The sequence below is a fragment of the Protopterus annectens genome, chromosome 6.part0 (genome assembly GCF_019279795.1).
Source record: "Protopterus annectens isolate FY-2018-M chromosome 6.part0, PAN1.0, whole genome shotgun sequence".
NCBI lineage: Eukaryota > Metazoa > Chordata > Ceratodontiformes > Protopteridae > Protopterus > Protopterus annectens.
In genome coordinates, this window is record NC_056737.1 from 1319167170 (window position 1) to 1319190969 (window position 23800).

At 35.5% G+C, this 23800-nt stretch overlaps 1 protein-coding gene across 1 annotated transcript in view; it reads right to left on the minus strand.

The window, feature by feature from the left end:
* The window catches only part of NMI (N-myc and STAT interactor), a 579174-nt gene extending 577413 nt beyond the window's left edge, over positions 1-1761 (minus strand). The window contains exon 1 of the mRNA XM_044074881.1: positions 1590-1761. Coding sequence (XP_043930816.1) covers positions 1590-1708 — 119 coding nt within the window. The 5' untranslated portion in view covers positions 1709-1761. The remainder of the gene's footprint in view (positions 1-1589) is intronic.
* Positions 1762-23800: the final 22039 nt, after the last annotated feature.

Below are 23800 nucleotides of genomic sequence, written 5' to 3' on the forward strand. Positions count from 1 at the left end.
TGTCTGTCTGCAAGCCTATCAAATCTGTTGGGTAATGTCTGTATTTGTACCATGTTGCTAAAGCCCTGAACTCCTTACCTTTATCCATCAGGTTAGTATACCTTCCCTGCCATCCTTCAAAACTATTATGGAAGACCTCCTAACCAAAAGCTGTCTCTGTTCTGGCTCAACACCGGGATAAACTATATTCCTAAATGTGAACAAGTGCCTATAATCTCTAATCTTCACTCACTTCCTTAATTTTGTTGATTTCTCTCCCCTGGCTTTCTCTCTAAATATACCATAAATTTGCTTTTCTTTCACTTCATACTGCAATTCCTGTTTGTATTATACTATCATACCTTTAATTTCTCTATAAATTAGCTAAAATTTCCCTAAATATTAATGCCATATAACTTGCATCTATGCTTAATCAATGTTTTCATGTTATGACTAATTTAATATTATTTAAATTATAGATGCTTTTTACATCGTTTTTGAAGATTATAAGATTATTGTTATAAGATTATTGTTCTTAGAATGTTTTGTAATACTTTGTTGCTTTTCTCCCCAGGCTTCCAGTGAAAAATGGGCTCCTACCCAGTCAGACTTGCCCAGTAATCAAATGTCAATAAATAAATAAATGTCTGACAGTGACAATTTGAAGGATACACAGACAGAAACCGTCTTTTGGAGGTATGAGTGAAGAAGCATTCTATGTATATGTATTACTTGTGCATTTATTTATCTACTTATTTACAGTTTGCCAAGGCCTGTTTTCAGAAAAGACCTGTGAGCAAAGAAAAATACAGCAATATATTTGAAGTAAAGTAAATGCTCCACCTTAGTAATGCATTTTTACCCTAACCCTAATGTGCACTCGCACACACACTAAATATATATCCTTACCTAACCCTTATCCTAAACCTAAAACACTGACACTCCTACACACATAAAATATTCCGTTACCTAACCTTTACTCTCACAATAAAACACACACACTTGCACACAATCTCCCACCCCATTTTCAGTTTGCTCAAAATGTACTGCAGTTCACTTGCCTTACACAATTAAGTGTAGACCAAGTGGTGTGTGTGTGTGTGTGTGCGTGTACACACTGGCAGACATAGATATGAATACAGACAGATAATAAAATAAGAAAGAAAAACACATTTGTACGTTCGCAGAGCAGTTGAAGCAAACAATATTACGGCTTGAAATCATTTTGAAAATGATTCAGAGAGGGTCTCTGTTACTGACAGTGCTTCCCTCTACCACTGTCAAACGAATACACTGCACTGAAGGGACTTTCCTATACCCCATACATAGTTAAACTGCACAAGCTAGTGCATAATAAATAAAATGATACAGAAAATACTAACCATAAGAAGTTAGCAACTGTCAAGAAATTTAGTCTGCCAAACCTTTACTTCTAAATCAACTTCAATGAAAAATAAAATATGAAAGCCGCAGCTTTCGGTTTCGTTTATGACAAACACGGATAACAAACGAGTTAGCTTTCTATCTTAATAAATAACTTAAGTAGCAATGTTAATTGCCGGAGATAATGTGTCCTAATTTTAACGGAGTCTAAGCCTTCCACCTTTTACCTGATCTCCGAGTCCTCCATGGTTAACTCGACGAAGAAAGTAGTGAAGCTGATACACCCTTGTCCCAAAATCAGACGAATGTACGGTCGGTATTGATTTCCGCCTACATCTGTTAGCATTTGCTAGAAATCACGTGAGCAAATGGCAGGCATACCATATAATGTTTATTAGGCATCTATCACATAACGAGTTGTGATCTTAATTCTTAATCGCTTCTGGATGAGTTTTCGTTGACTGGGTATAATACTGCCCAAGGCAACCCATACATTTCCAGACACTAGTGCCAAAATTATGCAAAAAAAAAAAAAAAAAAAAAAAAAAAAAAAAGAGTATTAGACGCATCAAGGGTACCTCGCAATCTCTTAGCGCAAGAATTCTGGACAAATCCAAAAATAATGGGAGAGAAACCCAAAATCAGGGACAATGTTTAAATATTACGCTTATAAACTTAGAAAGTTGCTAAAATAAGTTTTGAATTAGTATGCATTTTCTAAACAATATGAAGTCTGAAGTTCAAATGTCTTTCATTATTTACTGACCTCGGTCGTCAATGATTTGCCAAAAACACCACAAACTGTATCAGGTGCAAACGAAAAATATAAGACAGAAATTTGACATTATGACAAGTATGACACACTTGGAGAGGCCTGCCACTGAGTATTTTCCCATGAATAATGTGCTGTCTGCTGCATGTCCTTTGGAACTACTGAACCCCTTTTAATTGGTGTTAGGTATATTGCAGAGTAAGCATCTGTTTTGTAAACTGTTAAAAAAAAAGTTGGAGAAAGAAAAGGGAGGACCGCAGGGAACAGGAACTCTCCTGGCACTCAGTGAGTTTAAGGCAGGAAACCCGTGCTGGACCAAAAGATGTGTGTACAGAAACAAACAGACATGTGAGGGCAGTTCAGAGGCATTCACCTGTCAGCAATATCATCATTTCTGGATATTCAGGGTACAGGCAGCTGGAGCATACACATGTCATTTATTATAATCTTGTTGTGCCGTGCTTTAAGGGGCAACATTTGTCTGCAAATCCCTACTATGCCAAAAGCAGTGGTTGTTACTATTACACAAATTACTTATTTGTACACACATACACACATTGGATATTGTTGGGATCAAACTTGACAGCTGGAAGTAAATTTCTGTACAGCTGTGTATCTTTGGAATCTAGCCTAGCCAAAAAGGAATAAATTATATAACTCTCACCACTAACAGGTGCATTTGTGTGTGTGTGTGTGTGTGTGTGTGTGTGTGTGTGTGTGTGTGTGTGTGTGTGTGTGTCTTTATCTGCTTGTATCTTACTAACCATACCCATAAATCAGAGCTTCCAGTTTCTGTATTATCTCTTGTTTAGTCTCTTCCTACATATCCTTAGCTGCCACATCTGAGTTGTTTTTAATCCATACTGCTAAGTACTTCATTTTATCATGTCCCCATAAATATGCATTTTTCTGAACCAGTTTGTGTGCGGGTACATAATGTACAGATTTTATTTTGTTTTAATTTCATTAATTTTGTATTCCAATAATTGTATTTATTTAACATTTGTTTACTGTGAAAGTCCAACTTGGAACAAAGCCAATTTTCAGCAGAGGCCCAGGGAGAAACACTCCAGATGCATGTCTTTGTAACATGGGAGGAAACAAGAGTACCCGGAGGAAACCCACAGGATGCAGGGAGGACATGCAGTCTCCACACAGCCAAGACATCCTAGCCAAGAATTGAACCAGAGACCCTCTTGCTGTGAGGTGACAACACATCCGCTGCACCACTGCACCATTAAAAGATATGAAATATTCAAATAAAATATGAAACTGTCTCAAAATGTTCCACAACACTGAAATATCATTTTCTGGTGTTATCAGGTATAAAATAATATCATCTGCAAGTAGAGCCAAATTTTCTTGATTACCACACTAATTATATCCTTGAATTTCTGAGTCCCTTATTTCCTTTGTCAATGGTTCTAAATATAATGCAAATACCAAAGGGGAAAAAGGACACCCCTGCCTGGTTCCTCTGCCCAAATAGAAATTATCTGATGGCAACCCACCCACTTTAATTTTCACCTCCAATCCCTCATATATCCTCCTAATCAGCCTTATAATTTTATTAGGGAATGCAAATGCTTGCATTGCCCTGCTCGTAAAGTTCCACCTTACTCTGTCAAATGCTTTCTCTGCATCAAGACCCACCAAAAACAGTAGTATTTTCTTATATTATGTTTCCATCTGGATCATAAATGTCCTGTTAATGTTGTTAAATGTTTGCCTTCCCTACACAAAAACACATTGGTCCATATCTATCAATTTTGGCATCACTTTTGCCATTCTTTTAGCCATTACAGACATGAACACTTTATAATCATGATTTAATAATGAAATGGTCCTGTATGAAGCTGGATCTTATGAATCTTTACCCTCCTTACGGTATTACAGCTACCACTGCTTTCTCCCAGGATGCTGGTACGTCTCCTCTTAAAATACTGTTAAACAAAACCTTCCAGACCTTTATCAGTTTTTCCACAGGAATACTATCTATTTTTCGGGACGTTCCTATGGATTGATTATACATCACCATTTTTATCTCAACTCCTCCTATCCTAACTGTTAGTAATTGTGCTTCATCTACCTCTAGCCTTTGCATATTTAATTCTTCCATAAACATTTCCATTTGTACCTTTTCTTGATTTCCATATTTCTCTGCTTTATACATATATACATATAATTTCATAGAATTTCCAAAATATTTCTGATATCTCTACAGGATCTCTAGTTATCTTCCTTGTTGTAGGCTCTCTAAGCTTGGAGACAGCCCTTTCTACTTTCTGTTGCCTGAGTTGTTGTGCTAAAAGTTTTTGTACTCTACAGTTATCAAAAAACAGTTGATTAACAGCACTCATTCTAAACTCATGCATATTATCGAGTTAATCCGTTATTTTCTGTTTAGCATTCCACAGTTGCTCCTCTTCTTGTTCTGTGAGATTTTCCCATATTCTGCAATACATTAACATTTGTCAGTCCCTCTAAATAATTATTGTTACTTCTTAACCATATCTCCTTTTCTTTTATTTCCACACTATTTTTAAACTCCACTTTAATTTTATCCCACTCCCTAGCTATATTTTCAGAAGATATATTTCTATCTTTTCTAATAGCTCCCGAATTATTTCTACTACCCATTTCTTAAATTCCTTTCTTTTCAACAGATAGGTGAAAAAGCACCAGTGTTTCATTTTTATTTCATTACCCTATGTTTTTAATTTAGTTATTATTAGCACATGATCTGAAATAGTTATTGGGTACATATCAAAACTCTCAATTAAATGCAGATGTTCCTGTGAAATCTGCATTCTATCTAACGTAACCCAGTTTTTATATCTTGAGGAATGATATGTAAATTCACTTCAAACCCCTAGTACTGAATTCACATCTTCCATGCTGAATATTTTCATAAATGTCTTCCAAATTCTATCCTTTGTTATATTTTCCCTTCTGCTCCCCCCCCCCCGACACATCTTCACTTCTGCAAATCAAACTACAGCCCCATCTATAAGTAATACTCCTTGTAGAAAGCTGACTATTTCTCCCAAAAATTTCTTATGCTCTATTATAGCAGTTTTAGGTGGAATATAAATACATGCAGGTATAATTCTCCTCCCTTACCAATAGCCCCTTAGTACTACAAATCTACCATTATTATCTTTTTTATCCTCTTCTATCACTATTAGAGCTACTCTTGCAATTAATATAAGTACTCCTTTTTTCCTTTGTCCCAGGTATTCTGCTGAATAACCATCCTGAAAACCTTTTTTATCAAAGTCACATGTTCAGTTCTTTCCAAGTATGTCTCCTGTAGCATAGTTATTTGCACGCCACAGTGTTTAATATAGTTCACTACTCTTTCTTTTTTGTATTTATCGGTGAGATCATTGACATATAAAGATATTACAGAAATCATCATTGTATTAAAAGGTTATTCTTCCCACCATTTATGTGTAACAGCTTTTTTGTTAAGTGCCGAGTTCCAGTTTTTCCATTACATGCATACACTATTTGGCAGGTTGATCTTGTATACCATTTTTTCTTGCCATGTTCATTTGAGCTTTTGTTATATCATACAAAACTTTGTTTTATTGAAAGGCCTCAAAAGCACATCCCAATAACCCCTTAAAACCTATTAACTTAATACTAACACACAAAACTATGTACATCTTCAAATATTAAAGTTTTACCATCCTAATAGGAACATGTGTCTCAAACTGACAGCGATACTCACAGACTTAACTTAACCTAAAATAAAGATTATCCATGCTAAGAAGCATGGTACAGCCTGTGCTTCTACTAAGTGCTGTCTGGTTTTGTCCTTTGTCAGCTTCCACAGCTGAGAAAACATGCAAATGCATTCAGAAAACACTATCTCCTAGCCATCTCTCTTTATCAGATTATCTCCATGGAGACATAAAGACCAGATATAGGATTGTTACTAAGCATACATTTATTTGCTATAAAAAAGCTTTGTAATAGTCGATGTTCATTTTTATTTACTTGCTTTCTCTTAAATCTTGTTACTAGATCAAGATAATGGCCTTAATCCAGTCATTCCCCTATGCAAGAATGAGAGACTAGGGTATACTCACAAAGGGAAAGTAAATAGTATTAAGTAAGGGTCCTAGTCCTTTTAGACTTGAGTAGTATTTTAGTACCAGTAAAATAAACAGGACCTGTTTACCCAAGCAAAATTCTCAATAGAGGTAGGAAATGCATCAGAGAGAAAAATCTCTCTGCCTTATCAGTCAACCAGCATCCTATAGAACCCCCAAAAATATACAGTAGACACTCCAAACAATCTGTAGAGAGAAGTTGGATTTACAGTCCTTTATTGCTGCATCCAAGTGCTACTTAGTGTTACAGAAGGTTACAGGGTTAAGTCACTGTATTTATTGTCTAGTAACTGGGAGTGGCTAGGGCCAATATCCAATTGCTATATCAATAGCATACACTACAGCACAAGAATGACAATTAAACTTCCCCTTACATACAAATTCCCTGACATTTATTAAAGCTCACGAGATGTGACATGACATGATTTTGTAAAATGTGTAGTTTTGATAGTTTGGAAAAGTAATAATTTAAAACATTGGTTAAATAGTTATTTAAGGGTAGCAAGTTTATATGAAATGTTAATACTTTTTAAGCTTAAAACCTTTGGACTATGCAAATTGAAATTAACTGAATGTAATTAAATGTAAATTAGCAGAATGGTTTAAGGTTTTTGAAATGTATTTAAGATGGCTGTATTCTTGATTAGTTATCCGTTGAAGGCGGACAGCCGAGATACCAGACCTGTGTATTAAAGAGAATACTTCAGCTTTACTCTGCTCCAGTGGTGTTTTTCTTTATTTGTATTATATCTTTGTGTTTCTATCATGTCGTTGATGGGAGCAGTTGCTGTGCTGGGTGTTTCAAAAACTCCAGCGGATGGTAATAAGTTATTTGCTGATTTCATGAAGGAACGTGAAGCTAAACTGGTGAACAAAGATTTATGGTGTTCGCTGGGAGAATCTGACTTTAATGAGCAGTTTGTTCAGTTAGAATGGCTCATGATTAAAGAAATGAACTTGTTTTTTGATAGCAAGCTTTTGGAGAAGTACCTGAGTCTCAATGTGATCCTCAGGGGACTCAGGATTGATAAATTGCCGGCATATGACTTTGCTGATAATGAACAAGATTTTTGCAAAAATGAAGACAGACTGCTCTTGAATGCACTTTAGGATGGCTCCGTATTCTTGTTAAAATAAATCAATGCCAAGGTGAGAAATTACAGCAGCAGATAATTGCCTTACAAGATAAACTGAATGAAGCTGTGCCTGATGACATTTTTTTCAAAGAAAATGTGTGATTTAAGGGGCAAATTGAATGAAAATGAATGAGTTGTTTTGGAGAGAAAGAAGAAGAAGAAGTTATTCCGTGATGTAAATGACTTTTGTAATGGTGCAATCTATGGTTTGAGGCATTCCCAATGCTTTGGGAGGGCTAGAACCAGGAGCAAACTGGCTTCCGGTTTCAGAGGAACACGGGATTCTTCGGTGTCTTAGTAGACACTGTTACATCGAAAAAAAGTGTTTTTTTTTTTTTTTAAGCATTGAAATTGACTCAGCTTCTCAGTCCACTCAGAATACTGAGTTTAATGGTAGCTCATCTTCAACAGCAGTGCAGAAGGGAAACGTCAAATGGAACCATCAGAGGGGCAAGAAAAATCGTTAGGAAATTATGGAACAGTTTGCTTTGACAAGCCTGTAGTTCATCTTAATACAGGGTGTTCAGCTTTGGACCTTTTTTTCTGTGGACTTTTTTTCTGCCCAGCATGTTTGTTTCCTAATGTTCCAAATAACATTGAAAGTGAATTAAAATTTATTAATTTATCTCAATTGCAACTAAATGAGATGATTCTCAGTTTGCTTTCTAAAGGGATGAAATTTGTGCCAGTTAAAATTCCTACACTGGCAGATCTATTGTTGGACATTAAAAAATTCTATAGGAAGCTACATTTAATTGTATTTTTTGATAAAAGGAAAGTGAATGTTGCAAACAGTTTAAGTGTTAATGTTGATACTGAATTTTTGGAAGAAGATGATAGTTTGTTAAATGTTTCTATTTATGATTATTCCTTTGAAGGTGAACATGTGGAGGAAATTGCTGAAGGTTTTGATACTGGTTATGGTAAACTGTTTGTTCCTGTTCTACCTACACCCAATATGCTTGTGACCCCTAAGTTGTCTTCTGCAGTAGTGTTGTTTGAGCAAATTTTATGTAAGAAAGTTGAGCATGAATGTATTAAATTTGTTAAAAAGGATAAACAATATAATATCTCTAAAGATGAGTGGGAAACATTGAATTCATTAAGAGGCCAGCTTTCTGACTTTGTGTTCAAACAAGCGGATAAAGGTGGGACTTGGATCATTATGTCCAGGGTGCAGTATAATAAAATGGTTTATGATTTATTATTGAGGCAAGATGACTATTTGAAGTTGGATTTGAATACTTTACAAGAGTACAATGGGCAGTTGCTGGAGCTTTTAGAGCATGGTGAAAGACTGGGTTTCTTAAATAGGGAGAATGTAAAGAAATTATATATTGAGAAACCATGTGATCCTTTCTTTTATGCACTGCCTAAGGTACACAAAAATCTATTAGATCCCCCAGGAAGACCTATTGCTTTGGGGATAGGGTTTTACCTACAGAATGTAGGTTTGTTTATTGATTCTCTTTAGAAAAACTTTTGGTTAAAGTCCCTGCACATGTGAAAAATACAGCAGACCTCTGTGAGGAGGTAAAGTGTATTCCCTGGTGTGATGATTACTATTGGGTAGTGGTAGATGTTAACTCTCTGTATATCAATATCTAGTTGAGATGGGGTTTAGTAGCAATCTGGGATATCATGGGGGAAGGTCCCAAAACAGCCTTTGTAGTAAGGCTGTTGGAGTTTTGTTTAAGACACAATTATTTTGTTTTTGAAAAGAATATTTTCCTACAGCGTAAGGGAACGGCTATGGGAGCATCTTATGCTTCCACTTATGTCATACTCTACATGGGATTTTTTGAAAAGAGGTTTATCTATGGTACAAGTTTTTATCAAAAGCATGTTGTGCTTTTTAGAAGATCATTGACGACCTTATTTTTTTGTGTAGAGGTGACCCAAAGGAATTTGACATATTTTTTCCCATTTAAATTCCACTGAGCACGATTTGAAAATTTCTATGACAAAGAATGATTCTAAAGTGATATTTTTGGATGTTGAGTTCTATGTAGATTTAAGGAAAAAGATTCAGTTTAGACCTTATAGGAAAGAAACTGCTGTAAATAATTTCTTACATGCAGCAAGCATACACCCCCCTTATTTACTTGATTCCTTACCTCTGGGAGAATTCAAACGCATAGCTCATAATACTTCTGATGAGGCATGTAAAATGGAATTTCTTTCGAACACTAAAAAGAGGTTGAGTTTAAGGGGTTATGACGAGAAATGATTGAGTAAGGCTTTAGGTGAGGTTTCAAAAAATAAACATGTTCTGAGTGGTGGAAGAAGGAAACATGCTTGTAATAGTTTGGGTAATCAGGAGGACAGGGAACTCTTTTTTGTTTCCAAATACTCTGGCCTCTCTGAAAAAATGAGGAAAATCATTTTGGAATCTTGGCATGTAGTGTGTGAGGATGCTCATGTAGGAAAGTTATTTCCTAGATATGTTAGATTCTCATATGGATGTTATGCAAATTTGATGGAGCTTTTGAACATGGGCTATTGCGGTGTTCAGCAGGAATCATTTGGTATGCTTTTCTGTGGTCATTGCAAAGTTTGTGCTCATGTTAAGAACATCTCGGGAGCTTTAATAAATGATAGGAAATTTGTATGTAAGGGGAAGTTTAATTGTCATTTTGTGCTGTAGTGTATGCTATTGGTTGCAATTGTGTTGAAATCAAATGGTACATAGGGCAGACTAAAAGGGATGTAAAAACTAGGATTTTGGAACATCTTAGGGATGTTCGGAATGGGAATATGAAAAGTCCAGTTGCTGAACACTTTTTGAATGTGCATGGGGGCAATATGTCGTGTTTTTTGTATTATATTCTGTTCTTGCTCATCCTACAGTTAAGAGGGGGGGTGATGTAGGTAGGAAGTTGTTAGATTTGGAAAGCAAGTCCATTTTAAATTATAGGACACTTTCACCCAGGGGGTCTTAATTTAGAAGCAAATTTAGTGTATTAAGTGAAAAGTCAATTTATTGCATAATGTTGGCTTCACTGTATGTTTCTGTCTGTTTTGCATGATTTTGTATAAGGTGTAGTTTTGATAGTTTGAAAAAGTAATAATTTAAAATATTAGTTAAATAGTTATTTAAGGGTAGTAAGTTTATATGAAATGTTAATACTTTTTTAAGCTTAAAACCTTTGGATTTTGCAAATTGAAATTAACTGAATGTAATTAAATGTAATTAAAAGAAAGGTTTTAAGTTTTTGAAAAGTATTTAAGATGGCTGTATTCTTAATTAGTTATCCGTTGAAAGTGAACAGCCGAGGTACCAGACCCGTGTATTAAAGGGAATACTTCAGCTTTACTCTGCTCCAGTGGTGTTTTTCTTTAAACCTATAATCCAATGTTCAATTGATGAGCAGACTTTATGACTTACCTTTCCCATAGTCACCATACCCACATGTGTACCATTTGTTAGCATTATTAGAATTAAATACACCCAATTTTGGTATTCTGGTACCAGTCCCATCAGTCTAACATGAATAGTACAATCTATTCAGGCATCACATACACTATGCCACTCGTTACCCAGACAGCTAGTTAGCTGCAGAGGGTTGGGAATGCAAAGACAGAATAGCTGCTCTCACAATTAGCTTTTTTGCAGCATGCAGGCAAGTTGTCAACTTGTTCTTCCTACTTGTTTATTTCATCTGCTGTGATCTTCACCAAGTTTTCTATCTGTTGCTCAGAGTGAAAACATTTCATACTCTTGTTGGTAGGTCTATAATTTCAGTTAAATTCTTGTCTTTTAAATAAGACAAAAATATACCCCTTATACCAGTATAAAGGATGTCATCATTCCAGTGAGTTTTGGGCAGATTAAATCCCCTACTACAATCTTATCACAGTTGTTTGATATAAAAAAATTTGTTAACTTTTACATATCTTTATTGCTAGCACCTGCAGACCTAAAATGCATTAAAGAAATATAATTTTAGATAAGTTCCAATCAATTTTGTTTTCTGGGTCAAAGTAGAAATTATACCAATTTTCTAAAATGGCTGCTCACTGATCAATAGCTTCATTTCAACTCCCCCAGTATGAAAACAGAAAATGAGAAAAAGAGCCAGTGAAAGTGTCACTTTGAGTAAAATTCAGTTACCAACTACACTGGTTGGATGCCAGCAATGAAGAAATTTGGAGAACCTAAAAGAAAATCAAATAGAAAAGGTAAAGAAAAAACACTGGCTAGGAAAAATCCTGCAACTGTTCAGCACAAAGCAGTTCAAGCCTCAGCTTTAGTACAAGACATGGCTTCCAGTAATTTAGAGGACACAAAAATAAATCAAATATAATCAGAGAGTATTAAGCTAAGTGAAACATTAAAGGAATATATAAACTCTAATAACTAAAGGCTGGAAAAAATAGAAGAAGCTTTAAGTAGCTATTCAGATGAACTGATAAAACAGCAAAAATCAAATGCTGAAATGAAGAAAAGGCTGGATGAGTATGAGGCTTCTCAAGAAGGGCTGTTTCAAAAATAGTGTAGTTAGAATACAAAGCAAAAAGAGAAAACCAGAGACGTTTTTTTCCTGTACAAGAGAAACTGGATGTAACAGGCTGTATTAATTTTATTAAAGCAAAAATAAACAACTGGTCCAGTGTTCTACAATAAGATTTGTTATTTCAAAGGGCACATAGAGCGTATTCCCAAAACCTGGTCATGAGAAAGCGTCAAGACCTATATTAGTAAAGGTGCAATCTTAACAGCAGAAAGAGTTGATCATGACAAAACTATGGCAAAATATAAAGTTATTAAAAATTGGAAACAGCAGAATATTTTGTGGAAAATGATTATTCACTGAATATCTGGTGGAAGAGAAGTAAGTTTATCCTAGCAACCAGAGAATGTCAAGAGGCAGGTGTGAGATTTATTAATCTGCCTTCAGAATATTTTTTTCCTGGAGGATCAAATACATTTTTGGATGCAGAATGGGCTAAGGAGGAAATAAAAACATTTATCCAACAAAATGTGAACCAGCAAGTAGAAGGGGACTTAGCATCTCATTATTCTGACAGAAAAGTTCATAGAGAGACTTTGCCAATCAAACCTTTTCAATTTTTCTAAAGGAAAATGCTTGAGAGACAGAAAATGCATAGGACTTGACTAGAAGAATCAGGATTACCTTGGAATTGAACCAGAGTCTAGTGTTGGGAGATGTAAATAAGGAAGAACACTGAAAATAGTGAATAAATAGAAGACTCTAAAGCATCATTCAAATTTATGCAATATGATCCTGCAAGGAAAAAGTGGCTTAGAAAGATTAGAATTTTGTTAATGTGGTTAAACGTGTGGTTAGACTGTAAATCATAAATCCCACTTTATGTTGCTAATGTATGTTGTAAGTGTTTATGATGATGTAAAGGGGAAAAATAAGTAATAGTAAGTAAAACATTTTTGTTCTTATTAGTGTTTGTATAAAATATTTCATGATAAAAACTGCATATTATACTGTAAAACAATTTTGCAGAGTGTGCAGACTGGAGTTATTTCAGTGACAGATATTAAAGTAAACACGTACTTGTTCTTAGTAGTAAGAAATATAGACTTTACACTATAACAGGATAGGAAAGGCTGGACAGAAGCAAGTGTAAGTTAACATAATACTGCCAACTTGGTCTGCTGGGGTGGTGAATGGGTAGGGTGTTAAAGTGAACTCATTATATTATATGTAGACTTACGATAATAATTTTCTTTCTTTTTACAAGGGTAGATATATAGATTAATGCTCTTGGCTTAAGTTATAAATATTTTTGTAAGCAAATAGGCTCAGAAAATATGCCAAAATTATGAAAGGCAGGACAAATGCAAAGCTTCTTGCATCTGCAAAGATGTGAGTTTATTTTTTTTCCATTAACAAATGCTCTCAGTGGGAGATAAAATTATGTAGCTGAAGGCAGTTGGCCAGGGAAATTCTGTGCATTGTGCTGGGAGTAAAATTTACAAAGATTCCTTCATGCATCTATAAAGTTGTTAGCTGTTTTTTTTTTTTGCCTCATTGATGACCACCTTTATTTTTTATAAAGAAGAAAAAATAAAAAATAAAAAGAATAAAGGCAGGGTTAGCCATCCAGTGGTGTAAACCTTGGCTCTAGATGATTGTCACTGTTGAAGTGACACCCCAACCCCATGTGCAAAAATGGGAAAAAAGGCTGTCGTTGGATGGTTGGATGTATGACTACCTTTATGTGGAGATGAGCTGTCTACTGGTTTAAGCAATTAACCCTGAGAGTTCTGAGAATTCCTTGGAAGAGAAATGCAACATTTAATGGTACAATGTTTAACAGTTCAGTGAAAAATAAAGTTTGAAATTATAGGAAGTAAATAAGTGATAGTTGTAGAACAGTGTGTATATTGAACACCACTGCCACTGTAGCTAGACAGCACCTGCATATAAGTTACTGGGCACGTGGGAGACCAGTGCCATTTTGTGTCGTCAGTCAGTGAATGTAAGCTTGAATGGAGATGCACATATGTGTGTGTTAGAAGTAACAAGCCAGTTAGTAAGCATATGAAGTACAAAGAATAGTAGCCTTAGTGCCCCATTTGAATACATAAGACATGCGACATTGAGTCCGAATGGGATCCGAAGTTGAAGCAGATCACAAGCCATGAAGTACACAGTTAGAAGTGGAGTAATATCCAAGAGTGAACTCGCAAACAGGTCAGAGGTTATTCAAAGTTACTTAAATTCATTTCAAATGATTTTTAGTCACCAAACATGTGGCGTAGCATTCAAAGTATTCAAAATAATTTCCGAAATGTTCAAAATGTCTGAGGTAGTGGCATAATATTTAAAGTGTTTTAAATAATCTCCAAAGTGTTTAACATGTTCAAAAAGGCTAAAATGTCTGAATTTTTTCGCAATGTCCAACTTTTTCACGCTAAGACTTTTTGAAGTGTCCGATGTGTCCATAGTGTTCGAGGTATTTGCAGTGTTAAAGTAAAGCATTGTCAGACAGATTGTTGTGCACTTGAGCAACATTAAAAGTACCAGGGCTATACTTATGTTTAAAATAACTTTGTTATAGCAGAGGGATTTTGCAGACCTGAACCACCGATGTTTGATAATAATATTGCCAAGAATTGGCACGTGTTTAAGCAAGAATACGATATTTTCACACAGGCTGCATTTTCTGATAAAGACACATATACAACAGCATTTATACTTCTCAATTTAGCTGGCTCAGAGACCATTGAGTGAAAACATTCATTTGTGTATGCACCACAGCAGGTATGTAGGGGAGGTGGAGAACTGCCATATTGTGATACAGGCTGAAACGTGGAAGACCCTGAGTGCTTAAAACATAAATTTAGAGAAATGTGTAACCCTCAAATGAATATTACAATGGAAAGGCACAAATTTTACACAAAAAATCAAAAGCCTGGTGAAACTATTGCAGCAAAATAAAGCAAAAACATGTAGATTTGGTGATCTACAAGATGAGTTGAAAAAAGACCGTCTTGTTTGTGATATTAATAGTGATGCAGTGAGAAAAATTTTGCTTTGAGATAGTGAATTAACATTGAGTGAAGCCACCGAAATTTGGCAAATACATGAGATTACAGAAAAGCATACAAATATGCTTACGAATGAGAAAGCATGTTTGCAGTATCTGCTAGTGTGAATGTTGATAGTGTGCAGCAGAAAGTTAAGATAAAAAAGAAATATAAACTGACAGGCAGTGCAACACACAGCCTCACTGTTAACTGTTGCAATTGTGGAGGCCGTCATGAACCTAAATAGGAAAACTGTTTAGATTTTGGTCAACAATATCACAAAATGAAAAAGTGGAATAATTTCAAAAGGGTTTGCAATTCTAAAGTGTCACAAACTTATGATAAAAGAAAGTATCTGAAGAAGCAAGTAGATCAGATAGAGATTGTAGCAAACTACAAGAGCTGTGAGCAAACTTTCGATGTTGATGGTGTCTCTGTGATCAATGAAAAAGTTAATAAAGTAGATTATCAGTTGTCAGCAAAGAGTGAAATATTTTGTACTGTACAAATTAATGGGAAACCTGTAGAGCTTAAAGTAGACACTGGATCTAAGTGCAATGTTATATCAGCACAAAGCTTTGCCAAAGTAAAAGCTGGTGAGAAACTTGATTCAGCGAAGTGTGAAAAACTAATTGATTATGGTGCTGAAAAGATTCAAACTGATGGTGCAGTATATCTTTAATGCTGTTCTGCTTGAAACAGCTATAACTTACAGTTTTATGTAGTCAAAAGACACGTGCAGTCACTGTTAGGCATCAAAGACAGTCTGAAAATGGGACTGATTTCATTTAATAAAGAGGTCCACTATATAAGTCAGAATAACAACAATAGTTTTACACAGAATATTTTTAGCGACTATGCTGATATTTTCAAAGATGAGCTTGGTAAACTTCCACTCACATATTCTATGAAGTTAAACCATGAAGTAAGCCCAGCTGTCAGGCCAGCACAGAAGATCCCAGTAGCAATGTAGAGTAAAGTAAAAGCAGAACTAGACAAAATGGTGAATTTAGGTGTCCTTACTCCAGTAGAAGAACTGACTGAATGGGTATCCTCCATGGTTGTAGTTCATAAGAAAAGCTCAGATGATATTCGAATATGTATTGATCCAAGAGACGTAAAGCATTTAAGTATCCTCATCATCTAATGCGTACAGTAGAAGAGGTGGCCATTCTCATGCCAAATTCCACTGTTGTTTCAGTCTTAGATGCAAAAAGCTCTTTTTGGCAAATTTCGCTGGATCACAAATCTTCATTGTTAACCACATTCAGTACACCATTTGGTTGATATAGATTTTTAAGAATGCCATTTTGGAATCAGTTCTGCCAGTGAAGTCTTACAACATGTCATGACAGAAATATGTGCTGGTTATCCATGTGCTATTATAGTAGACAACATTATTGTTGGAGACAATGGTAAAGATGAATATAATAGAAATCTCAGAAAAGTTGTAGACTGTGCACGTGAAGTAAAACTTAAACTGAATCCTCAGAAATGTAAATTCAAACTGAAAGAAGTTACTTATGTGGGACATTTATTTACCAGTTCTGGCTTACAACCATATCTGTCTAAGCAAACAATTGTTGAAATGCCAGTTCCAGAGAATGTCACATCTTTACAATGTTTTCTAGGTTTGGTCAACTATTTATGAAAGTTCATCCCAGATATGCATGAACTTTCTGCACCATTATGTGAGCTGCTTGCAGAAATGTAAACTGGTCCTGTTTGGAACACTACCAAAGAGCGTTTGATATTCTGAAGAAGAAAATTTCCAGTCCACCCACATTGAGATATTATGATGTTCACAAACTTGCAACTCTTTCTTGTGATGCTTCAAGGTACGGCCTTGGGCAGCATGCCTTCAAGAAGGCATACCCATTGCTTATGCATCAAGAACTTTAACCCTAACAGAGATGCATTATGCACAAATAGAAAAAGAACTTTTGGCAGTAGTATTCTCTCGCTCGTAGTTCATTGATTATATTTATGGCAGGCCTATCCAAATAGCGACTGATCACCAACCACTGGTGACAATTTTGAAAAAGCCAGTACATACAGGCCCACCTTGATTGCAATGCATGATGTTAAATTTGCAAAAATACAATTTCAATATCATTTACAAAAAGTGCAGACACTTGTACCTTGCTGATGCTTTGTCACACGCACCCGGACAAACGACAGAGCAGCATGAAAAATGAAACAACAGACTTTGAAGTCATGGAAGTCAGAATTTTTTCATCATCACAGCTTGATGAATTAAGAAATTACACAGCTTCAGACCCAATTCTCCAGAAGCTGAAAAATGTTATCAGTCACAGATGGCCAACACAACAAACCAGTTTACTACTTGACATTCAGCAGTATTTTCCTTAGAGATTAGCTCCTGATGGAAGATGGAATCATCATGAAAGGTCCAAAAGTGGTAGTTCCCAAAGCATTACAACAGGGATATATCAAAATTTTGCATTGTGGTCACCCAGGTACTGGGTCAACCAAAAGAAGGGCAAGAGACATTGTATTTTGGTCTCCTACGTCTAAAGATATAGAGAAAGAAACTCTAGCATGTTCAATTTGCAACAGCACTAAATTGCATCAACAAAAATAACTGCTTCAGCTACACCAAATTCCTGAATTACCATGGTCAATGGTTACTGTAGATATTTTCGAATGGAATGGTCAACATTACTTGGTGTTAGTAGACTATTTCTCAAATTGGTTTGAAATTGACCTTCTTTCTAACTTAACATCCAGCACAGTCATTGCAAAATGAAAGAGACTTTTTCTGTCCATGGTGGTCTGCACAAAGCAATATCTTACAATGACGCACAGTTTACTAATCAGTAGTTCAAGAAATGTGTTGAGTCCTGTTACTTTGTTTATAATACCAGTAGCCCTGAGTATCCACAAGCCATTGGTTTAGCTGAACATGCAGTTCAGAGTGCAAAGTATTTGTTGGAGAAATCCTAAAGAAGCAGTACAGATGTTTTCCTTAACTTACTCAATCTCAAAAACATTCCTCAAGACAACTTGCTTGATGTTCAGATAGACACAAACAACTCTTCCAATCAGCAAACAATTGTTAATACCAAATGCAAAGAACAATAGAGTGGTCAAGACTCAACTTTCGAGAAAATGTCAGTCACAAAAGTTGTACTGTGATAAAACCAGTAAATCCCTTCTACCATTGTTATGAGGAGAAGTTGTGAGAATGCAAAATTCCAAAGGTTATAATCGTATAAGAATCGTGAAGGATATTTGTGAGGAACCTGAAATCTTACATCATACAATCTGGAAGAATGGATTAAAGAAGGAATTATATATGTGTTACCTGTCTCAGAACCAGTGCCACAGCAGACTGCCTGTACCAGTAACCCTAATTTCCAGAGTGACTTGTCAACTGTTCATGTTCAAAAGGACAGTGCACCCCCGGTTTTTCCAGTATTGCATGAATCCCAGATACTGTCCCTGTTGCTAAACCCAATCAGAATTTCTATGTAACTATATCAGGTAGAATTTGCAAACCCAATCCTAAATACACAACAACTTGGACTTGAAATCAGTTATGTTTTGTTGAAGTGTTGAAATAATGTCTAGTTCTTAAAAATGCCTGTGTTCTTGTATTTTGCAATGTCAAGCAAAATTAAAGAGGGAGGATGTAGATAAGTGTGTATATTGAACCTAGCTAGCCACTGTAGCTAGACAGCATGTGCATATAACTTAGTGAGCACATGCAAGATCAGTGCCATTTTGTGTAGTCAGTGTGAATGCAAGCTTGAATGAGGATGCATGTGTGTGTGTGTTAGAAGTAACAAGTCAGTCAGTAAGCATATGAAGTATGAAGTATATGTACAAGTTACAGCTCCTGATGTGTGCACGTACAATAAATTACTTGAACGCATACCCAACCTCAGTGTCTCATTTGAATACATGAGACATGTGACAATAGTAGCCACCCAACAGACTTCATGCTAAGGAAACGGGTATGTATCTCTGAAACTACCTCTCCTCTAGAGCAGGCTTCCCATCCAAGTGAAGCAGAGTTATTCCCTAACCCAATTCAATCATAACATAGACTAATGGATGGGAAATTGAAAATGTATCCCTGGTCTGGAAACTATGTCTCTAGCAGATAGAGAGAGCATATAAATACATGAGCACCCATGCCCAAGCTTAAATATATCCCTTAAATGACATTAGGGTATCAAAACCTGTCAGATATATTTGGGAAGCATGGCTAGGCTTAAAAAGGCCCCATGGGGTCATTAGCCTAATAATCTTCTATTAACCTATAGACCTATAATACTTTAATGCATTTAATAGACAGTTCACAATTTTGTTTTATTTAAATGTAGGAGGGAAACAGAGCTAGGAAAAGATCAGCAATCAGTGTAAGTGGGAACATGGACTGTAACAAACTTTAGCATGAGTGACCTTAATTTTAGATTGGGTAATGCCTGTGGGTGCAGCTGCTGATATGGGTCAGTTGTTCCTATCTGGAGGGTTAAACTTCATTTATTGAAAATCTACATAGTTTTATATAGTTTTTTAAGTTAATAGGGGATGAAGATTTTCTGAAAATGATTTATTTTTATTTTTAATTGTTAAATTAATAGTTTGGCAAAAACTAATTATATAGTTTTTTTCCAAACTGTTAATTTAACAAGTTGGCAATTGCAACACTAATTTACAATACTTACCTGCGCTAATTCAGCAGTATTAGAGCTGGAATCCAGAATGATATAACCGCTCCCTGCACTGCTATGAATATTAATGAGATAAACATGGCTTACTACATTTAGACTTCCACATTCAGAAGCAGTTTTTAAAAACTGCTTTTAAAGCATGGGTTTAGAACAACCTTTATTTTTTGTATAAAATGTTGTTTCATACCTTTAGACATGATCTTTAAAAACTTTATTTAGCACGTTCATTCACATTAGAACCAACCTTCACCATAATAAAAACAACAATGAACCAACCTTCACCATAATAAAAACAACAATGAAATGTAAATATTTAAAGCAAACTTCCTGTGTCAATCACATAACTAGTTTTCCACTGTCATTTAAAGTACCATACACATTGTACAATTAAATATGAATCTATTTGATAAATCCTTAAAAATGGCTAAATATACTTAATAAATCTTCCTTTCTTTAATCTTATATAAACTAAAACATATTTAATGATAAAAGTTTCATTTACACTAGGGTTATAATCTGTTTTTAATTTTAGTTGCCATTCAGTTTTCTTTCTCTTCAGCTTAGCTCTAAAATCCCCCACCCCAACTCTTCAGCTTGAAAATCAATCACAAAAAAAAAAAACATTTTTTTTCCACTCAGTACAATATCAAGTATGTTCATATACAGTTTATTTGTATCTTCCCTTTTAATAACATATAAGTGCTCTTTAATTCTCTTCCCTAAATTTTTAATGTCCTACCTATGTAGAATGAAGGACGAGTAGATCACTTAGATAAACACATTATTTCTGTAGATTTACTGGTATACCCATAGTTACTTCCAATTCTATAACCCAGATTTTCTAAATCAATATTGAGTCCTTCAAAAATAAAATGGCATGCCCCATATTCATTGCACTTGTATGTACCTTTAGTTTTTGATGAAGTAGGTTTTGCTATTAATGTGCTATCAGTCTGAAAACTCAAAGTTTTCTCATAGGTTTTGCCACCTGCAATTCATATATGTTGATTGTTACCTTGGAAGCATTTCCAATTTTTAATAATTACTTAACTTTATCTGAATAGCTAGAAATAAATGGAATTTGTGGGAAAATACATACAGAATTATAGTTAGGAAGAGGAGTGAGATTGAAGGGAAGGTAGAAATGAGCAATTTATGTAACACTGGACTGAATGACAGCTGTTATAAAAAAAGAAAACATGTGATGTATAATGAATGCAAATGAAAACAAATGTTTATATGGTTTATTTTCTTGTCTATTAATGTATGTATGCCTATGTATTAAGTGATAATTTAATAATAGTATTTAAACACAAGTAGAAATTCTACCCATATATACAGTTTCCCCAGGATTCAATAATTTCTGTGTAGGCTCCATGTAGAGCCTACATGAAATGTATCCACATACATGGCTACAATTCTCCCTGTGCAGCGCGGCATACATATTAATTATGGTGCACACCTAATGGAGGTCACAGCAACATGGATATTAAATCTGTGTAAGACTGACGGTGCAGCCACACACCTTTCAGCCCATTAACTTATGCTGAAAGGTGTACAAGACATTTTATTTCATTAAATTGCATTTTAAGTTTGTTTGTTTTTTTTTACATTAATGTGCTTGTTTGCATGGTGTGGCGCATTGCTTAGCTATGAATAGCTTTGCACAAATATACTTCAGACATCCGCTAGACATCTAAAGATAAAAACTGGATGCATTCAATATTAATAAATATTTATTTATTTATTTTTGTGTTTGTTTGAATGATGCGGCATGTTGTAGCTAGGCATAGCGAGGCATAAATAAGCATTAGACATCCGCTAGACATTTAAAAATAGAAACTGGCTGCATTCCATATTATTTTTTACCGCGATGCGGTATATTGCATAGGTAGGCTTAGTGAGGTAGACTTAAGCAGTAGACATCTGCTAGACATCTAAAAATAGAAACCAGATGTATTCAATTGTTGTAGGTCTGCTGTGCTTAGCAGAATGCAAACCCAATCAGTGAAACTGCACTACGCTTACATGCACCTTCATAGTATATTTGAAGATATTACAGGTCCTTTCACTGTCCCTGTGGCTAGAAAGGTTGAGTCATGATTTACAGTGTAGTAGGTCCTGGGTATGAGTCCTGGCTAGCAATGCTTTTTACATATAGTGCTGTGAAAATGTGTCCGGTGACTGAAACATCCATTAACTTTAAATTAAATAATTGTTACATTAAGAAACAGAAAGATTGTGTGATGCTAAGCAGCACTTAAACATGGTCAACGGTCTTTTCCAGTTTGCACATTGCTAAGCTTTGCTTAAACATGGATTTTGTGAGTTTGCACAATGGTAAGCGATGTGGCGTGTTTTTGAAAGTTACAGCATGATGTGCAAGGGTGAAAATGCAACCTATATAAAGGACAATAAGCGAGAATTTCACATCATTCCTTGGAACCTGACCTTGACTGTGGGTATGGCTGCTGGAGTTGGTAAGGCAGTGCATTTTAGGGCATGAAAGTGGGGTGCACAGGAGCCCAATGTATTTACTGGACTCTTGGTAGATCAATATGGACCCTGGCTGCTGCAGGGTGATTATGAGGGCTCAGAGTGTAAGTCTGAGGCCTGGGATCATTTGGCCAGGGACCTGACTAGTGCTACTGGTATCCCTTGCACTAGTGAACAGTGTTACCACCACTATGATTACCTGAAATGTTGGAAGAGGAGAGCATTGGACACCTGGGTCCAAGAGGCTAGGGATGGGCACATCCCACAGATTTGCAAGCATGTTTTCCAGCAATTTCTAAATATACAAGCTGAATCTGTGCAAAACTGGTATGCATAATGGTTTGCTTCTCTTACCACAGCTACAGAAGAGAGGGCTAACAGCATGCAGTCTCATGCGGGGCATCTGGCCAGGATGAGGCAAGTGTGTGGTAAGTAAGAAAATCATCAAAGTAATAACTTAATGCATAACTTAATAATACAATAAAGTAAATACAGATTTTGCAGTTTTAACAGTCAGGTATGAAATACCTGGGACATCCTACATCTTTATTTATGTGTCAGTGCGTATCTGAAATGGTAAAGGAAGTTAAAGCAAGTAAGCATGCAGTACTGTGTAGCATAGCTTACAACCATCAGTTAATGTTGTGGTCTACCCAGATTAAGAGTCACTGTTCCAGTCTGCTCATTGTCTAAAATATGCTGTAGGTTGCACTCAATAAATAAGCAGGTTATATGGGTAAGTTAATAGAAGTCCTAGACAGCTATCCATGTGTGTAAATGCCAGATCTGAAGCAACCTTAATCAATAAAGTTTAAAAGGAGATTGTGCTTTGATAAGTAATGTTTTCAAATAAAGTGTTTAGTATTCCTGTAGCCACTGCTTGTGGGTTCTAATCCGACACCAGACAAATGATAAATGTGAAGTACTAAATAATGCACCAACATATGTCACACACAACTACAGTGCAGTACCCAGATTAAGGGGCAAGCTTATGTTCTGTTTATTTTGTCTGATACATGCTGTAGGTTGCAGTTAATAAATAAATAAATAAATAAGGTAAATGTGTAAGGTAATGCAACTCCTAAACAGCTATGCATGTGCGTAAATCAAGATTTGAAACAACATACATCAATAAAGTGTAAAAGGAGATGTTGCTCTGATAATTTAAGGTTTTCAAATAAAATGTACAGTATTCCTGTAGTCACTGCTTGTAGTTCTAATCCGACACCAGTCAACTATTAAATATGAAGTACTAAATAATGTGCCAACAAGTGTCATAAATAAATGTAGGGCAATGCCCAGATTAAGGGTCAAGTTTGTGTTCTGCTCATTTTGTCTGAAATATACAGTAGACTGCACTCAGTAAATGAACATGGTATACGGGTATGTTAACAGAAGTCCTAGACAGCTAGCCATGTGTGTAAATGCCATGTTTGAAGTGATATTAACCAATAAAGTGAAAAAGGAGATGGTGCTTTGATAATTACTTTTTTCAAATAAAGTGCTCAGTATTCCTGTAGTTACTGCTTGTGGGTTCTAATCTGATACCACCAGACACAGCTATGCATGTGTGTAAATGTACGATTTCACACAACATGATTCAATAAAACTTTTAAAGGAGATGGTGGTCTGTACAATAATTGTTTAAAATAAAATGTTCTGTCTTCCTGTAGTCACTAGTTGTGGATTCTAATCCC